General features: G+C 44.7%; 2 protein-coding genes across 4 annotated transcripts in view; both read right to left on the bottom strand.

Annotated features, from left to right (window-relative positions):
• Positions 1-18,702, bottom strand: part of LSAMP (limbic system associated membrane protein) — a 1,024,508-nt gene that overhangs the window by 334,200 nt on the left and 671,606 nt on the right. The window lies entirely within an intron of this gene.
• Positions 2,512-4,517, bottom strand: LOC135050337 (E3 ubiquitin-protein ligase TRIM39-like). Its single transcript, XM_063956775.1, has one exon. The coding sequence runs from the start codon at positions 4,515-4,517 to the stop codon at positions 2,832-2,834; it is 1,686 nt and encodes a 561-aa protein (XP_063812845.1). The 3' UTR covers positions 2,512-2,831.

Below are 18,702 nucleotides of genomic sequence, written 5' to 3'. Positions count from 1 at the left end.
AAGAGAAATCTTGGAGGTAGGAGTGGGAGGAAGTAATCCGTAGGCAGGAGAGTCGTCGTGCATTAGCAGAGTGAAGAGGACGGGTGGGAATGTAAAGGGAGATAAGGTCAGAGATGTAAGAGGGAGAAGAGTGGGTGAGAGCTTTGTAGCTGAGTGTGAGAAGCTGGAATTGGATGCTGAATGGGAACGGGAGCCAGTGGAGGTCCTGAAAGAGAGGGGTAGTACGTTTGGTGAGGAAGATGAGACGGCATTAGGGTTAGCATTAGGGTTACCTTAGAAATACAGTGTCGACATATCCATACTGACATATTATCAATATTAATATACTGGTATAAATAAATATGCCGACGTGTTGTCTGTCAATAATATCACCATGGTGACATTCTCACCTGTTATAAGGGGGACAGTAGAAATCATTTCCCCACCAGGGTTACTGGTATTTGCAGCCTGTGGCGGTGTCCCAGGTACCCGAATGCATCTTATCCTCTTCTATTCACGTACTGTATGTTATATAGCTATCAGTAGTAGTTGTTGTATGTGACATGTACGTGACATGTATGTGGCATGTATGTGACAGGCGCTATCAGGCCACATGACCTAAGACATGTATTTTTATAAAACACACTTTTGATGAATTGAATATGCCCTGTAATATATTCATGTAATAAAACATGTTTTGTTTTGTTTTTAAATTGGAAAAAGTACAACCTATAGCATATGTAATATAAAATGATATTGCTATTCATATATTAATGTAATCAAAGTTTGTATAACGTAGTATATTTAATAAAAATGACACATATGCATGGCACACACAGAATTATAGATATACAGGGTACACATAGGAATATACAGTACATATATATGGCACATAAAGGAATTACATATATACATGGAACACACACAGGAATTACATATATACATGATTGGACGGTATTATTATAATTTCATGTTTGTTTCCCCCATTTGCACAGACACATGACTGATGATGATTATGTCACTGGGCGGTATTCAATTCTTTCCACACCCTCAGGCACCCGTTCGCGCCCGCCGGCAGCTATTCAATTGTTTCTGCTGACGGGCACAATATCATCATTTCACCTCGCTACCCCAAGGGGAAATACACGGAAAGTGACCCATTTGGATGCCCAAAGGAACTTTTCGCGATTGCGCCCGTTACTTTAGTCAGGTTCAGCCATTTTATGCAGCTAACCCTGAGTGCTATGGGCGCGATAGAGGCGATAAAATAGGTCAATTTAATATTGCCCGGCTTATCAGGAACAGGTGTGTGCGGCTGCCCCCTGTGCCATGTCTTTGCTGCTGCCCACCAGTATATGACAGCTGCCCAGGAGTGGTCTGGGCAAGTGCCAGGGGCAGGATCTGCACGGCAATCAGCAACTCCCTAATCAGTTACTTGCCCGGGCACCGGGGTGACTGACACTGGCAGAGAGGAAAGCAGTCTGCAAGCAGCAGCACAAATCTCATGCACCTGCAGAGCTGGCACCTATTGGGTACACACCGGCTGACAGACAGTTACTGCAGCCAATCACGGCAGCAAGTCACGGCCTGATTCAGCGCTGTACACAATGCAGATACAAAGAGAGCTGAGTCGGCAATATGCGCATGTGTCACGATCGCACTGCGCACATGCCAAGGTACCTTACTGTTGTCACTTGCACTGAGGATTTCTTTGTAAAGTGATTGACTGTCAGGGACAATTTGGTAGAGCACAGGTTCTCAAACTCAGTCCTCAGGACCCCACACAGTTCATGGTGCACTGTGTATCATCAACTGTCACATTTTAAAAAACCACAGGTCACCTGGAAAACATGAACTGCGTGGGGTCCTGGGGACTGAGTTTGAGAACCACTGTAGTAGAGAAAACGGGGAAAGGCGGAAAAAACGCAGGTGCGTCGCAACCGTTTTCAGGGCTTGTCTCAGGTTACAACTGCGATCACGTACGCATAAGAAATAGCGCCAGCATCTCAATACCCGCGTCCATTCTATGCGACCGTAGGGTAAATCAGAATGTTGATTATCATAGGATCTGGCGCAGTTGCTTGAGCATCTCAATGCATATCCTGTGGCCACAAACACCAGGACTTGTTATTATATTCCATGTATGACTATCGTCCTATCCTGTTTATACTGACTACAGTGATAGGGGGCACACTGGCTGACGGACAGATATAGCAGCCAATCACAGCTCTCAGTGAGTCAGAGGCGGGGAAATCCCAAAAGGAAGAAAATTTATATATATTAAGAATGGCAGTATCTAACACGTCATCATTGGAACTATGGGTGGCCTGTGACCAGCGATTACTTCAAATCATTGATGGTTTATGGTTGATGGTGAATACTTTTGCCATCGATGGGGGAGAACCATATGTTTTCCCGCCATCGATGGTATCTGTACACACAGTACTTTTTATTTTGTTACTGCAATTTGTCGGGACACTGAGCATAGCTCCGCCCCCCCCCCCCCACCCCCCCAACACATATGAAGCCCCATCCTCAGGTTCTCATTGGCCTATGTGCCAGTCAGTAAAATAACAACAATGACCATCAGCCTGTGTAACCATCGATGGTCATCTGTTGAATAGTTTGTAGCCATCGATGGTCACTTGCCACTTCACCATCAATTACAACCATCGATGATGAACATATTGATGACCATCCCTGATAGGAACACATTCAGGCACAGTGGTCACCTGGTACACAGGGGTGGTGGGGACTCAGCTGTAGCTCAATCTACTGCTTATTTCTATTGGATGAATGTTCTACCAATCATATTCCTTCCCTGTGATGTCACCAGTCTCTGGGCAGATTTCTCATGGTAATTTCTCCCAGCTCCTGACTCCCCCAGATATAGTTATATGCCCATGCCCTACCAATAACGCAGCATGGAGGGGCTCAGTGAGGGCGGCAGTGTAGGTGTGTAAGTGTCTGATCCTGTGTAAGTGTCCGACACACAGAGAATCAAAGGAAAGCTGTCCTGCCTCATGATCCAGGTATACCCTCACTCTGTCACAGGGGATATTGTCAGCTAACCGGCTCTCTGTACTGTCATATCTCACTGAGTACTGATTATTATATCTACGCAAACACCAGGACTTGTTATTACCTCCAATGAGTGACTGCTCCCCTCTCCTGCCTATACTGGGGTAACACATCCCCACCCTCCACACCACGGACTTACTGACATCCACCTCCCAGTAATGACGCCCTGAGGAGAATCCCCTGGTGCTTATTACCTGATTATACTCAAATCTCTCTGATGTTACTGGGCGATGTAGATCTATACCTGACCAGGATGCAGTTCTCATGTCACCGGATATATGTATATTATTACCCGCTGTGGTTACATCCAGTGATATGTCTGTAGCTTCCTGTACATAGAACTCTGTATTTATACCTGTTATTATATCAGACTCTGTATCACCAGCTGTGGCTACAGCCAGTAAAGGGTCTGTATATTCCTGCACATAGATCCCTGTATTTATGTATGTTATTATATCAGATAATGTGTGTAATGTCCCTGAGATGAGACCCACATCCAGATCTCCTGCACCACAGACCTGGTTATCATGTCTCTCTGTGTCCTCAGTATCACACAAGTCCCCTGTGTCTGGTTCCTGTAAGACAGTCACTGGATCAGACATGTTACACAGCTCCTCAATGTGACGCATCTTCCCGGACAGCTCGTCCTTCTTTATTTCCAGCTGCTGGATCAGATCAGAGACAGAGAGTGAAACGCGCTGTTCCTGCCTGGAGATCTCACTCAGGACTCTCTTCTCCAGGTCTTCCAGCTGTCTCCTGATGTCTCTAAACAGGGCAATGACTGTCTCTTTTACACCAGCTGCTTTTCTCTGATCTTCTCTCCTGCGCTCCTGCAGACTCTGCACTCTTTTCTCAGTCTCCGCTCTCTTTGTGGTCAGTTTCTGCAGAACATTTCTTAGCTTCGCCTTCTTCTTCTCAGACGCCTTATCCAATATATCCACCTGGTGTCCCCGATGTTCTCCATCCAGCCTGCAGGACACACAGATACAGGCCGCATCCTCAGTGCAGTAATACTCCAGGATCTTCTTATGGATGGAGCATTTCCTGTTCCCCAGGGCAGTGGTGGGATCACATAAGACGTGCTCTGGTGACTTGCTGTGTACTCTCAGGTGTTTATCACACAGAGAAGCCTCACACAGCAGACAGGATTTAGCAGCAGGTACAGGAGAGTCCACACAGTAAGTGCAGAAGATCCCAGTCTCCTCCTGATCTGGGCGAGTAGACTGGAAACTCCCCACTATGTTACGCAGAGCTATGCTCTGTATCAGTGCAGGACGCTCCTGACACTCTGCTCTGCAATCAGGACAGCTATATACTCCAGCCCCCTCCTGTGTATCCAGCACACGATCAATACAGACCCGGCAGAAGTTGTGGCCACATCTCAGGGTTACAGGATCTGTATAAATGCTCAGGCAGATGGAACAGTCCAGCTCCTGTCTCACATCAGCAGACGCCATCGCTGCAGCAGGAGAGAGAAATGAAACTGAAAGTCTCTGACACACAGACACCAAGGGGGGGTCACATTCTGCACACAGGGCGAGGCTGAGCTGTCAGATTATAGCTACAGCCTCAGATACACTAAGGGCCATAGGATATGCTTGTACTAAACCTGTTATTTTCAAAGTTATATTTATTGCATCACTACTGAAATGCACTATATCATACCTCCCAACTTTACTCCGCGCGTGCTCCCGAAAAGGGGTGTGGCCTATGAAAAGGAGGCGTGGCTTCGCGGAGGACCCACGATCGCAAGCCACGTCCCGTTTCCATCACTGAGGGGGCATGCCCAGCGCTCTGTGAGCCGCTGGCATGCTCCCTCTCCCTCTGACTCCACTGAATAGACATTGTGCGCATGCGCACAGCGTCTATTCACCGCTGCTCTGCTAAGCAGAGCAGCGATTGACAGAGCCTCCCAACTGACCCCCCCACCGCGGGACACTGCGGCCCGCGGGTGGGACAGCGGGACAGTCCCCAAAAAACGGGACTGTCCCGCGAAAATCGGGACAGTTGGGAGGTATAACTATATTAGTTTTGCACGCACTAGATCGCACTAATATCCATACGTTTTCTGGTCTAGTCTTCCGGGAGAGGTGTAAATGCAGCGAGATAACCAGGAACGGCTGAGCCTGTGACACTGTGCGACATCCGCCAAGTGATGATAATAATAATAATAGGCTGATCACATGGAAATGTGTCACGTAACCACCAAGAGGCCACACTAGTGACAGCCGCTCTCATTACCAGTCTGATTCAGTCACACGCTATGGGTGTAACCTGTTACTGGCTGCCAGAGGAAGAAACTCTACACAAACTACGGGGGTCTGCAGGAAATCCGGGGAGCAGCGGATGGGGGGGGGTCATGGAGCGTACTCACATAACACAGGACATAAAGGCATACTGTATGTATCAGAGCTGGGAGAGAGATAACGTGGAGAGAGATAAAGTACAGACCAACCAACCAGCTCCTGACATTTTTCAAACACAGCATATAACATTGCAGTCAGAGGCTGATTGGCTGGTACTTTATCTCTCTCCAAACTTTGATAATATTCCCCAAAGTCACATGTAGAAACAAATACTGGCTCATTTCTAAAAGGTGTTAAGACCTATTGCCAGCCAAAGTTATAGTTTCCCGGTGATAGGGTGATTTTTGTTTCATCGATATATGAAAGGCGATACCACTGTCTTCAGCATGTTTCATCGACATATGAAAGCGCTACTGCCGGCGATACCACTGTCTTCAGCATGTTTCATCGACATATGAAAGCGCTACTGCCGGTGATACCACTGTCTTCAGCATGCTTCATCGACATATGAAAGCGCTACTGCCGGCGATACCACTGTCTTCAGCAGTAATTATTGCTTCTTTCAATAGAGCATTTACACATTTATATATACTGGATATTGCATACTTACCTACTTTATATTCTTCCTCTCCGGGGGGAAGCCCGGAGAGAAGATGCAGGTGGGTGGCAATGGGGGTGGGGCCAGTCTATTCATGTCATAAGACCCCACCCCTTGTGGAAAATTTGCTACATAATTGCATAGGGGTGGGGCCAAAAGGGCGTGTATTCATAGACACATTACTAGGCCCCGCTCCCGCTTCGGGACCCCCTGGTTCTTATTTATCTCCATATTCTGCCCACTTCACTAGGTAGTCGGTGGGATGCGAGAGGAGTGCCCACTCTCAGGGGATGTGGGGGACTGCCCTTAAAATTGTGTGCCTCCCGCATAATCACGAAAGTAGGTAACTATGGGATACTGTGGCAAGGAGGCCACGGTGCCTCACTACTTACTGCTCTATTTGCTGGCACTTTTGCTTTAAAGTGGTTATTGAAGCCATGATGAATAAAACCGACTGCTTTACTATATCTGCTGATATACACTGTATATATACAGGGGGTAATTCCTTGTTGATCGCTAGCTGCATTTGTTCGCTGCGCAGCGATGAGGCTAAAAAACGGCACTTCTGCACATGCGTATGTGGCACAATGCACACACGCGACGTACTATTACAACGAACAATGTCGTTTCACACAGGGTCTAGCGATGCATTTCAGTCGCACTGCTGGCCGCAGAGTGATTGACATGAAGTGGGCGTTTCTGGGTGTCAACTGACCGTTTTCAGGGAGTGTTCGGAAAAACGCAGGCGTGCCAGGGAAAATGCAGGCGTGGCTGGGAGAACGCAGGGCGTGTTTGTGACGTCAAATCCGGAACTGAATGGTCTGAAGTCATCGCAAGCGCTGAGTAGGTTTTGAGCTGCTCTAAAACTGCACAAAATATTTTTGTAGCCATCCTGCGATGAAAGCGTTCGCACTTCTGCTAAGCTAAGATACACTCCCAGAGGGCGGCGGCTTAGCTTTTGCACAGCAGCGAAAATCTGCTAGCGAGCGACCAACTCGGAATGACGCGCACAGAGAGAGAGAGAGAGAGGGGGTGGGGGAGATTAGAGATGCGTTCCGGCCTCTGTCATGGGTTTTGATTTTGGATCCTATAAACATCTAAAATCACAGACTTTTGCCCTTTTTTCTGTTCCTACAGTATTATTAATAACCTCAATAACATACATTTCCACTCATTTCCAGTCTATTTTGACCACCTCACAGCTCACAATATTGTTTTCATCCACTTTAGGCCTAAAGGTTGCAGCAAGGTCGCTGGGTGACTAAGCTAAGAGACAGCAGAGGGCGGCACAAACATGTGGCACTTACACTTCCAACATGGCACATCTAGGAAACAGAATGGCGCTGCAGTGGCAGACAGGGTGACAGCTTAATAAACTATAAAATGTTTGTTGTCTACACAGGAAGACAGTCAGTAATGTTCCAAACAGCGCATAATGCAAAGAAAAGAGGAGAAAGATGGAATTGTCCTTGGCCCCCCCCCCCCTTATTTGGATATATTAAACAGGACATGCACAGTATAACAAACAGGGACCGTCACTTGTGGCTGAAGTGATTGGTTTGTTTGGGCCCCACGAAACAAGGTGGCAATGGCCAGTGGACATTGCTGGCAATGATCTCTACGTGTATAAACTGGCTCTACATAGGCAAGATGTCGTCGTCATCATCATCATCCAATCTCTCACCCCCATCACCATGTACATCCTCATCTTCACACACTGTTAATTCATTTCCGCTGGAAACCACCCTCACAGACGCCTCTGTATTTGTTGGACGTAATTGCCGGTAAAGGTCTAACTCGTGGAATTTGTCATCACTGATAATGTTGACACCAGAATGTCAACAGTTATGACATCAATATGGACAAAATGTTGACATATGACATAATGGACATGTGGTCATTAGCATTTGGGCTAGCGTTAGAGGTTAGGGATGACTAAGAAATGTACAGCCGACATTATATCCATGCCGACATTTTAGCAATGTCAATATACTGGTTGGTAACACTATAAATATGTTGACGTATTCTTTGTCGAGATAATCACCATGATGACATTCTCATGTCGCCATTATGAATATGAACGCAATCACTGTGTAATATACCGGACCTGTTATAGGGGGGGGCAGTATAAACAATTGCCCCTATCAGGGTTACTGGTATTTGCAGCCTGTGGCGGTGTCCCAGTTACCAAAATGCATCTTATCCTCTTCCATTCACGTATGTAATATAGCTCCCGTCCCAGTAGTAGCTGCTGTATGTGACATGTATGTGACAGGCGTTATATCACTCAGCGCCAGTGGTCACCTAAGACATGTACTTTTATAAAGCACAATTTTTAGTAATTTAATATAGGCCTAACTATAATAAGGAATGTCCTGTAATATATAATGTAATAAAACGTGTTTGTTTGTTATAGGAAAAGTACAATCTATAGCATATGTTATCTAAAAATATTACATATATATATATATATATATATATGTATATACTGCTATTCATATATTAATGTAATCAAAGTTTGTATAACATAGTATATTTAATAAAAATGACATATATACTGTACATGGCACACACAGGTATTACATATATGCATGGTACACACAGGAATACATATATACATGGTACACACAGGAATATATGCATGATTGGACTTTATCATGGCCGCAACTAGGGGGGAGTCTAAGGGGGTATGCGCCCTGAGTGCAGAATATGAGAGGTCACAGAGATGGGTACTCTGCCTCTCCTCCTTCCTCTCAGCACTAAGGGGCTACCTTCTGCCAGGTCCAAGAACCTTCGCTGCAGGTACCCGCTCCTCAGTACCACCAACGTGGATTCCTGGGAAACTCACCCCTCCCCCGGCAATTAGAACGCTAATGAATGAGGCAGGGGCGGTGACCATGGACTCTACAATTGCCCCATTTCATATCCCGAGCGCTGGTCCATGGCCGCTCACACACTCCTGTGCCTGTATAAACAATGTCTGCCCCCAGGCCTGTTCCCCTGCACCTTCCCACAGCTCCACCAGAGGAGGACAGGGTCCTAAGGGGCTACCTACTGCCGAGTCCCAGACAGAACCCTCGCTGCAGGTACCCGCTCCTCAGTACCACCAATGTGGACTCCTGGGAAACTACCCCCACCCCACCCCCTGTCAACCAGAACATTAATGAATGGGGGGTAGGGGTGGCCGTTCACACACGCATGTGCCTGTGTAAACTATGTCTGCCCTGGACCCTGTTCCTCAGCGCCTACCCATTCCTGTATGACAGTCCCACCAGAGGAGGACAGGGCGAGAGGAAGCAGCAGCAGACGAAATGTTAGTCTGGGCACTGAGGTGAGGTCTCTATACGCCAGGACAGCTGCAGCCTCCCAAAGAGTGGCCCTAGGTCCCGACTGGCATGCTGGGCTTTGTTGTCCTACAGCAGTTGGCCAGTCACTGTCACTTCCTCCTTTCCCCGTGTGTGTGATACAGTGACTGCATGGCTTATATCAGGTATATACTGTAACACCAGCCAGTCCTAGGGACTCCTCTCTGCAGCCAGGAAAACACACATTGTGTATCCCCCCCTCCCCAGAAAGTTGGTACTCCTCCTCTTTAATTGGCCCTAGGTCCTGACTGGCATGCTGGGCTATGTAGTCCTACAAGAGTTGGCCAGAGTCCCCCACAATACTGTATCTGAGGTTTATGTTAGTTTTCTTGTGTTCCTCTCCATTTTCCTAGAGAATATATGCTGGATGTACCCTGACGGTGCTGGTTGTCATTTTGCCAACAGTTTATTACTGTGTTTCTGACACGGTTTCAAAGTGTGTGCGTGCACATGGTGGGCGCCAATTTATTGCCTTATCCCGGGTGCCAAAAATCCTAGTTTCAGCCTTGACTTTATTATTATGATTTAATGTCTGTTTCCCCCAGTTGCACAGACACATGACTGATGATTATGTCACTGTATCAGGACCAGGCACGGCTTCCTCCTGTGCCATGTCCTTGCTACTGTCCGCCAGTCAGAGAGCTGCCCGGGAGCGGTCTGGTACAAACCCGGGGGCTGCACAGTAACATCAGTGACTCCCTAATCGGTTACTTGCCCGGGCACCGGGGTGACTGACACTGACTGAGACGAAAGCAGTCTGCAAGCAGCAGCACAAATCTCATGCACCCGCAGAGCTGGCACCTATTGGGTACACACCGGCTGACAGACAGCTATTGCAGCCAATCACGGCTATCACTGAACTGGAGATGTAGAAATCCCACAGGAATTTAGATTTCTATATTTGTGACAAAAGATTCTAACACCAAGAAGAGAAGAACTGGTCATCTGGTTACACAGGTCTGGCAAAATAACAGGAGCATCGCTATATTTGCACCCATTGCCCCATTCTATTGCCCCTGAGATGTCGGAAGGCGGCAACCATTAGATTCCTGACTTCCGATGTCCATCCGTCCCCCATACGCTAAAGATATGGCACCAACATCTCAGTAGCCGCCATTCTATGCGACCATAGAGTTACTCAGAAAGTCGATTATCAGAGGATCTGGGACCACCGACGCGTATCTGTACACAGTTGCTTCGATTTGCAATACCACCTGTGAGTGTCTCTTGTCAAAGTCAAAAATATTACATAGAGAGACCATATAAACTGCACACATATAAGTCGCTATACTTGCAAATATGCGCAGCGAGCACAGCAATATATGGAAACACACGCATTTGCTCGGACATGGCACTGAGATGGATTCGGCACTTGTTTCATACAGTACATGGTTATAATAATGAACAGCACCAGACATCATGGAGATTTAGAATTGGCTAATGAATTAATGTCATGGATGTGTATCATTCGAACCGAACCAGATAAACACATCATGTTTGGTATTGAAGCAAGCAGAATGAGGTGTGGGTTAGTTTGAGGCCTGTTGTGAAGTTGTGGGACATTGCAGCGGATAGATATGATTATATGTATAAAAGCTAAAATCACATTGTTAGAACAATGGATGCTCAAGACAACCTTTTACTAAGTTTTCAGGGCTGAACCTGATTAGCATATACAAAGGAGAAAGAAAGACCCCTCCCCCAGGTACTGGTCAAACAGGAAGGTAGTGGTCAGGTGTGGCCTCAGAGAACAGATGTAATGTAGCTACACTCACACACACACGCGCACAGTTACCTGGCACCCAGCAGCATGGCGGCTAAATCCCCAGGACATCTTCCAAACTAAAGGCTAAGTATTGAATTTCACATGGCTAGATAAGGAAACAGACAGATTGCTTTCTGGTTTAAATAGAATATTGTAACTTGGTTGTGTGATTGTTGGGTGTTTGTGGATACTCTGTGAAGTCTGTGATAAATTGGAACAGTATACAATCTGTAGCATAGTATTTGTGGTATTTGTTTGCCTATGGAGATTTAAAATAGATTGTGCTGGTTAGTTATACTATATATCCTGTTAATCATAAATACCACCATGCAGTTACGTTTGTGTTAATTACATTGTGATCTGGTCTTGTGATGAATATGCTCTGGTTATTGAGATACTGAAGTTGTTTGGGATGTGAAATTATGAGATGGTTCTAGGAAGTTGGATTACATTGTGAAAGGTGATTTAGATGGTTTGGAATTGTAAAATCAGAACATATGCATTGTTTTGAGGCTTGGACATTTTGGAATAAAGTGCCATGTGTTTGGACCTGCAAATCTAAAATGGCTGCTGCTGGATGTCTTCCCCTCCCCCTTTCAGCCATGTGGTGTGGTCTTTGGAATCAAGTGGAGGTTTCTCAAAATGGAGTCTAGCTTCCATCCCATGCTGTATTCAGCATTGACTAACTGCGCAGCGATTGTCTCTCACATGTGTAGTTTTATCTGCAACCATGTTGTCTCTTATTTAATGTTATCATGAGCCATTTCTCTCTATCTCTCTCTTCTTCTCTTCCCCTTCCATTTTCCCATAAATAGTAATTGTATTGTATTGTATTTCTTGTGTAGTTATCTGGTTAGGTAGTCTCTGTTATATTGTAGTGTATCATTTGTACTGTGATTCTCTTTTACAAGTATATTAGATATAATACAGTTAATAGGCTTTGGACCCTAAACCAGTATCTGTGTATTTTCTATAGTTTTAAGTGTTCACTTGAGCGTCGGTAACGCTCAAGCAGCTTTGTAGCTAGTCAGGTTACACAAGGTTGCACTTACACCCTGTATTCACATTAAGGTATTCTGTGTATTTCATTGATAAGGTTTAGACATAAAGGTATAGCATTGTGAGCGTCTGCGCCGCTGGTGATCTCCTCGTGGTCTCGAGCGTCTGCTACGCCATAGCGAATCATTACGTTAGTCAAAAGCCATTTAACGTGCTGTCCTGTGATCGCTGGGCCGTGAGCGAACGTGACGCTTGAGCGTCTCGCCTACGGCTGAGCGATCGTTACGCAACCAGCGTACCCGTACGGTACTTCTTAAGTAAACAGCGTACAGTGTTCTTAGACTTCATAAAGGGTTGTTTATACGACAAAGGAATTTAGCATTGTCAATTGGGGGCCGTCCAGTCCTTCACATATCTCTGCTAGGTAATATCAGCAGACATTATCCATCAGCAAAGGGCGGGATCATATTCCTTGCAGTGCTGATTGGATAAGCGTCTGTTTCGCTTAGTAAAGGGTGCTGAGGGAATCCGGGACCGGAGGTAAGAACAGTACGCTATTGTCTTTGAAAATCTGGTTTTTATTTCAATTTGGTGCCAACTACACACTCAGGCCTAGAATAACTTTAGGAGTTTTGAATGATGACTTTCTTTGTGACAAGAGGCCGCATGGTCTGTCCACCATTTTGTGTGACCCTCATGGAGGTGGAAGGGGGAGGAGCAGCGGCCATTTTGGGAAGGTCAAATTTTTTTATTTTTTTATCTGAGCGGCTGGTTTTCAGTTGACTCAGGAAACAATCAGCCATCCACTGTCAAAAAGAAATCATCATTTAATGAGTTTTTTTTTTTAATGCATTTATTTAATCTATATCATAGTCAATCATAAGTAATAGTGATTGGTACTTATATGTAATATCTATATGCGTGTGCTTACATCAATGTATGTTATTAGATTAAATTTAGAATTGCATTTTCATCTGTGTAAGTTTCACATCTCACCTTCCTGTTTGCCATTTGCATTGATAACGTGCTGAGAAAATTTGCTGCTATAAAAAAAAAAAAAAGGTAAGGGAGTAACTGGAAAAAAAAAAAACAAGCACACAGCATAGAAGATACTGTGTGGTGTTTGGTAAGCGTTTATATAGTGAAATATCGCTTATAGTAAGGCGATACAGAAGCCACAAGACAATAGCACACATTTGTTCAGTTTCCAAAATTTAGTTTAAATACCTTACTTTACTGTAACGCCTCTGGGGAGAGCTATCAGACTACGGGAAATGATTTTTCTGATCAGAAAACTATAAGAATGATAGTGGGTTGAAAACGGTATGAGTGTATTGAATCCCGCTTTGTGGACTTTGTGATCTATGTGATAAAACGGTATTGAATTCCGCTTTGTGGACTTTGTGATCTGTGTGATCTATGTGGAACGTGATGAGCACGATCTGAGTGAAAACGTGCAACAGAGTGTGATAAAGTTTTCGTTGTATTACGCTCTGGCTGTTTTGGAGCACAGTAGGGAGACTCCAATGATCCTACCATTTATGGGCAACAAGTGTCTATAAGTGGTACGATTGGACCGCACGGTTGTATGTGTGACCAATAACGCAACGTGATATGAGGTCGTATATCCATGCGTAAATCTTGCCCTCATACGTGTTGTAGGGAGCACATGCAAGCGTGATTTGTGTAAAGAAAAAGGAAGGGAATTTTCTCAGGAAAATCTCTAGAGATAGGGCCTGCAACGGCTACACGTGTCTGCTAGAAGGCGGACCGGAGATACCCGGAGCAGAAGAAGTTCAGTGGAAGAGCTTTAAGGATTTCCAACGAAGTTCTGTGTTTGGTGCATTTTAGGAAGTTTTTCTGTGTTAAAAAGGTCCACAATGGCAGCCAAGTGCACAACACAGAGACGGTCGGAGGTCAGGATTCAGACTCCAGAGGCTTGCAGACCCCGAGGGTCTGCTCGGTTAGTAATGTGGGGGAAATATGGTCCCCACACTGAGACCTTTTGTGATGAATGGACACGAATGACTGCGGGGGATAAGGCACCATTTCCCGGGATAGGTAGTTTTGACTTAGAGGTGTTGCATAATTTAAGGCAAAGGATCAGTCTCATAAAATCCTGGAAACAATGAGTTAAACATGATGATTGTTTGCAGTTATGGCAACAGGAAAGTGAAATGCAAAGAAATGTAACTTACATATCTAACTTTCATCTTGAGAGGAGAGACATGGCATTGAAGAGGATTATGGTTGCAGAGAAATGGCACAATGTTGTACGATAAAAATGCACTTAGTAACTGTATTAAGAATGAAAGTGTTAAATGTAATAATGTTTATGAAAATGAAAGTGTAAAAATTACAAATGTTAACCTGTGCAAGTCGCACCCCATGTTAAACTTCCCTCAGGATTACCAACAAGAAAGTGAGCCCAGAACGATGTCGGCACCTCTTCCAGAAGCCATCCTACAAGACATCCAGGTGGACGCGACCAAATTGGTAAAGGCAATAATCAAACCCCCTAACGGAGGGTCAGGTGAGGTCGTGTCCACAGGTACGTACAATGTTTTATGTCTCGCACATACAAATGTACCCCATATTGTAAGACCAAAACAAGGTGATGTAATTGAGTTTAGTCCTGTCAGGGTGATCACAGTCCCCAATGGGAAGACTGACGATCAGGGAACCATTCCCGTCAAGGACAGTGCAATGCGCCATCCCTGGTCCCGGACAGAATTGAGATCAATCATGTCTGATTACCCAGATCCTAGGAAAGATCTAACTGTATGATCAAAGATTCACAGAAGGTATACCAACCCCCTAGACAACGACATAATCATGGTATCCAAGGAATCAGGTAGGTACAGGGAAAGCGGTTGATGGTGATGAGCATCCAAGCGTTTGAGGAGGCATCAAATCAACCAAAACCCCAGGCCATTGGCACATGGAGGAACTTAAGGATTTGTGATCTGTGCAAAAGAGAAGGGCATTATGCCAGTAACTGCAACAGCCCACATAAAATCAGACCCCCTAGACATGAAAATGAGCAAAAGTTATGACACACCAAATTATAATCAGGGATCATATAGGAAGGATTTTGGGCCACACCCATAATATATAGTCAGGAAAGGTGATCCTTAGGACTGATGGTAAGCTTGAGGTAACGGTTAATAAATTGGGAGGTCATTCCCTGAAGACACAGGAATGACCAGGTGAAACGTTGTAAATGTATCTGTGAAATGTTTTTTTTCTCTCTCTCTCTCTATCCCCATCTCTGACGAGTATTGGTAAGAATTCACACATTGCATATCCACTTGGTCCTTGCAGAAGTCTACCAAACCCCAGCATGACCTCCGCCACAATGTATTTCTGGCCAGATACAGACAGTGGAGTAATGCAGGTGCTGGTGGGGAGGGACTGCTCAAGGAGACCAGTAGACACATAGATATGACCGCCTAATAAGTCTGACAATGTTTTTCTAATGCTAACAATGTTTTCTTAATGTTGACAATGTTTAAAAAATGTTTTGTTTCTCTTTTCCTATTGATGGTTAATGTCGAGTTATGTAATATATATATGCATATGAATTGTTCTCTATCTCTTGTTTTTTTGTTTTCTCTCTCTTCTCACTCATGTTTTCATGGTTTAAAGATGGTATGTCACCCCTCAGTTGGACCAATGGTAATGCCAGATTTTTGCTCCTTACAGAAAGATCGCCGGTTAGGAAGGAATATTGCATCACCAGAATGTTCGTTTGGAAGACTGAGAGACAGCACCTTTGAGAGGACAGCAGAACAAGAAGAACAACAAGACGAGAGAACTTATTATCGTAACAAGTTCTCTCCCCCTCAAACTGTTTTCTTATACCCCCTTTACATATTTCTTCTTTTCTCCTCCTGTAAGATGGACTTGCCCCAAGAGACTGTGATATGGATTTTCCCGTTAACCATGATGTTGACCAGAGCAGTCTGTTTCGGTGAGAGTACCAGTGAGGTCGAGAAAGGATCCAGAAAGGTCCTGATGACTGAGACGGAGGTGTAAATTTCCAATAGCAACCCAATCACCAAGCAAAGGCGAGTACCGGGCACGATCTAACAACCATGTTATTTGTAAACAATTGTGAAGGATTGTTAGTTCAAAAAGAAAATTGTATCTGTAGGCTCTGTGACAATCTGGTAGAGGATGGATGCATAAAGAAATGCCAATCCAGTTTTAATATCCATATGGACCGGCATCCCTTGAGTGACTATCACTCTTTAGTGGGTAGTGTGCTTAATAAAACAGATTGTTGGGTATGCTCTCAAGTACCTCAAGGTCACAGAAAATCAGGGCTAGTACCATTTCCTTTAACGGTAGGGGAGGTACTTGAGCTAAAGGGTGGGAGACCGGTGGACAGGAGGTTTAATATCTCCAGCCCTCCTAGTTTGAAGCTCCACCAATACCATGTGGATAGGTCCCTATTATGTTTTAACATCTCCAATCCCCGAAAGCCGGGAAATTGGGAAGTGTCATGGAGCAACCTAACCATGACCTTTTCGCATAGAGCAGATAGGATGCCTACAGATACAGAGCTTGTACGCCACATAGCCAGTAGAGGAAAATCTTTCCGGTATAGGTATACCTTAGGAAATAGGATTACGAGAGTTGGAGAAGTATCACCAGGATACTGTGCACATATCGTACAAACTGATACGTGTACTAAACAGATGGGAGAATTAGGGTTAGGAGAGTTCACATGGAAAATGTGTAACATGGTCATGTCCTTCTCCGTCCCATATGTTCTCCCCGATGACACATATTTCATATGCGGGAGAAAGGCGTACAAGTGGCTTGCCCCAAACTCTGAAGGATTGTGTTATATTGGAAAAGTATTGCCTGAAGTGATGACTGTTACACATGACAAAATGAAGGACATACACCGTGGTGCCCAAGCTCCTTATACTCACACTCATTACGAGCACCGAGTTAAAAGACAACTGTCAGAAAGGTTAGAGCATCCGGCCTCTGATCTTATCCATGAATCCACCGGGATTCAGGTTCTGGTAGCGTTAGATTTCACTCGTACCGCTCGAGGAGTGATGAATTATAGATACATTTCCGCACTCGCCAATTTGTTAGATAATATCACTGAAATGTATGATGACACGTTTAGATACACTGGAAGAGAACTTCAAGCTTACAAAACAGAACTAGTTCAGCATAGGATGGTTCTTAATTATCTTACAGCAGTAACAGGCGGATATTGTGTTACATTGGCAACACAGTACGGCATAAAGTGTTGCACGTATATCACAAATAGCACCGAGGATCCGGTAGAGGTCATAGACCAAAAGATGGACGATATTCTCCAATTGAAGTGGGAATTTCGTCGAAAACACAATCTCACCCTTGCTGCTGTAGATAATGAGCTGACTGGTTGGGTGTCATGGTTGAACCCGCGAAATTGGTTCTCCGGTTTGGGAGACTGGGCTCAAGGAGTCATAATGGATGTTGGAAAGTTTCTACTATGTATCTTGGGTGTCGTTATATCGATTGGATTGATATTTAGATGCGGGCAGGCTTTAATGAGGTGCAAACAAAGTACAAAAGTAATGAGTCTAAGGAGTGAGGAAACTGTAATTAACCTGGATTTGGTATATGACCCAATGATAGAAACCATGATGTGATGAAAATGCGATTATACGGTCCGTTTCTTTCACCTGTTTTTCTGCTTTTCTCCAAGATACAAAGACCCCTTGGACGAGGAAGTTAACGAGACGCTATACAGACAACAGACAAGAACCAAAGATGAAGTTTTGACGACCTATGATATGGACACTTGATGAACTTTGCCATGGATCCCCAGTTTCCCTAGTATTTTAAACTCACGCTAGCCCAACATTTTTTGTAAATCTGATGGCACTGACAAAGCTATTTGCTCATGCCCAAAGAGCAATACAGCGCAAAGAAGACGACTCTCAACAGATACCGAACAAAACTTCAACAACAGATGTACATTTCCCTGACATAGAATATCATTGCATTTTCCATAAGTGTTCTTTATCTTCATCTCTACAACCCTCAGGTAATGACACACATAGTCGATAGGGAATACAGGCACAGATATCAGCAACCACATACCTCCCCCATTCATGTATCATCAACTAAAATGTGCTCCCCCATTTTGTTACAACCACAGCCGAAATGAGCTCGGTAAAGTTTGACAGCCCATCCACAGACCCTTAGTACGGGATAAGAAGGAATTCAAATGTATACTTCGCAATACCTCGAAGCTTGATGTACAACACGTACGGCACGATGATACATGACCCCCCAAACATGGATTCATACACACATGCTTCTGCTATCTCACTAGGTCATACCCTCTTCACACCTTCTCCTCTCTCCTCCCTTACCCAACCATGGAAATGTATTAACCCCTGACATATATTTTTCTCTTTTTGAAATGTTTTAGGAAGTGGCAGTTATTGGTGACTGCCAAAGGGTGGACTGTCAAAGTCAAAAATATTACATAGAGAGACCATATAAACTGCACACATATAAGTCGCTATACTTGCAAATATGCGCAGCGAGCACAGCAATATATGGAAACACACGCATTTGCTCGGACAT

Source organism: Pseudophryne corroboree, chromosome 2 (genome assembly GCF_028390025.1).
Source record: "Pseudophryne corroboree isolate aPseCor3 chromosome 2, aPseCor3.hap2, whole genome shotgun sequence".
NCBI lineage: Eukaryota > Metazoa > Chordata > Amphibia > Anura > Myobatrachidae > Pseudophryne > Pseudophryne corroboree.
This window is presented reverse-complemented; position numbering and strand designations above follow the sequence as displayed.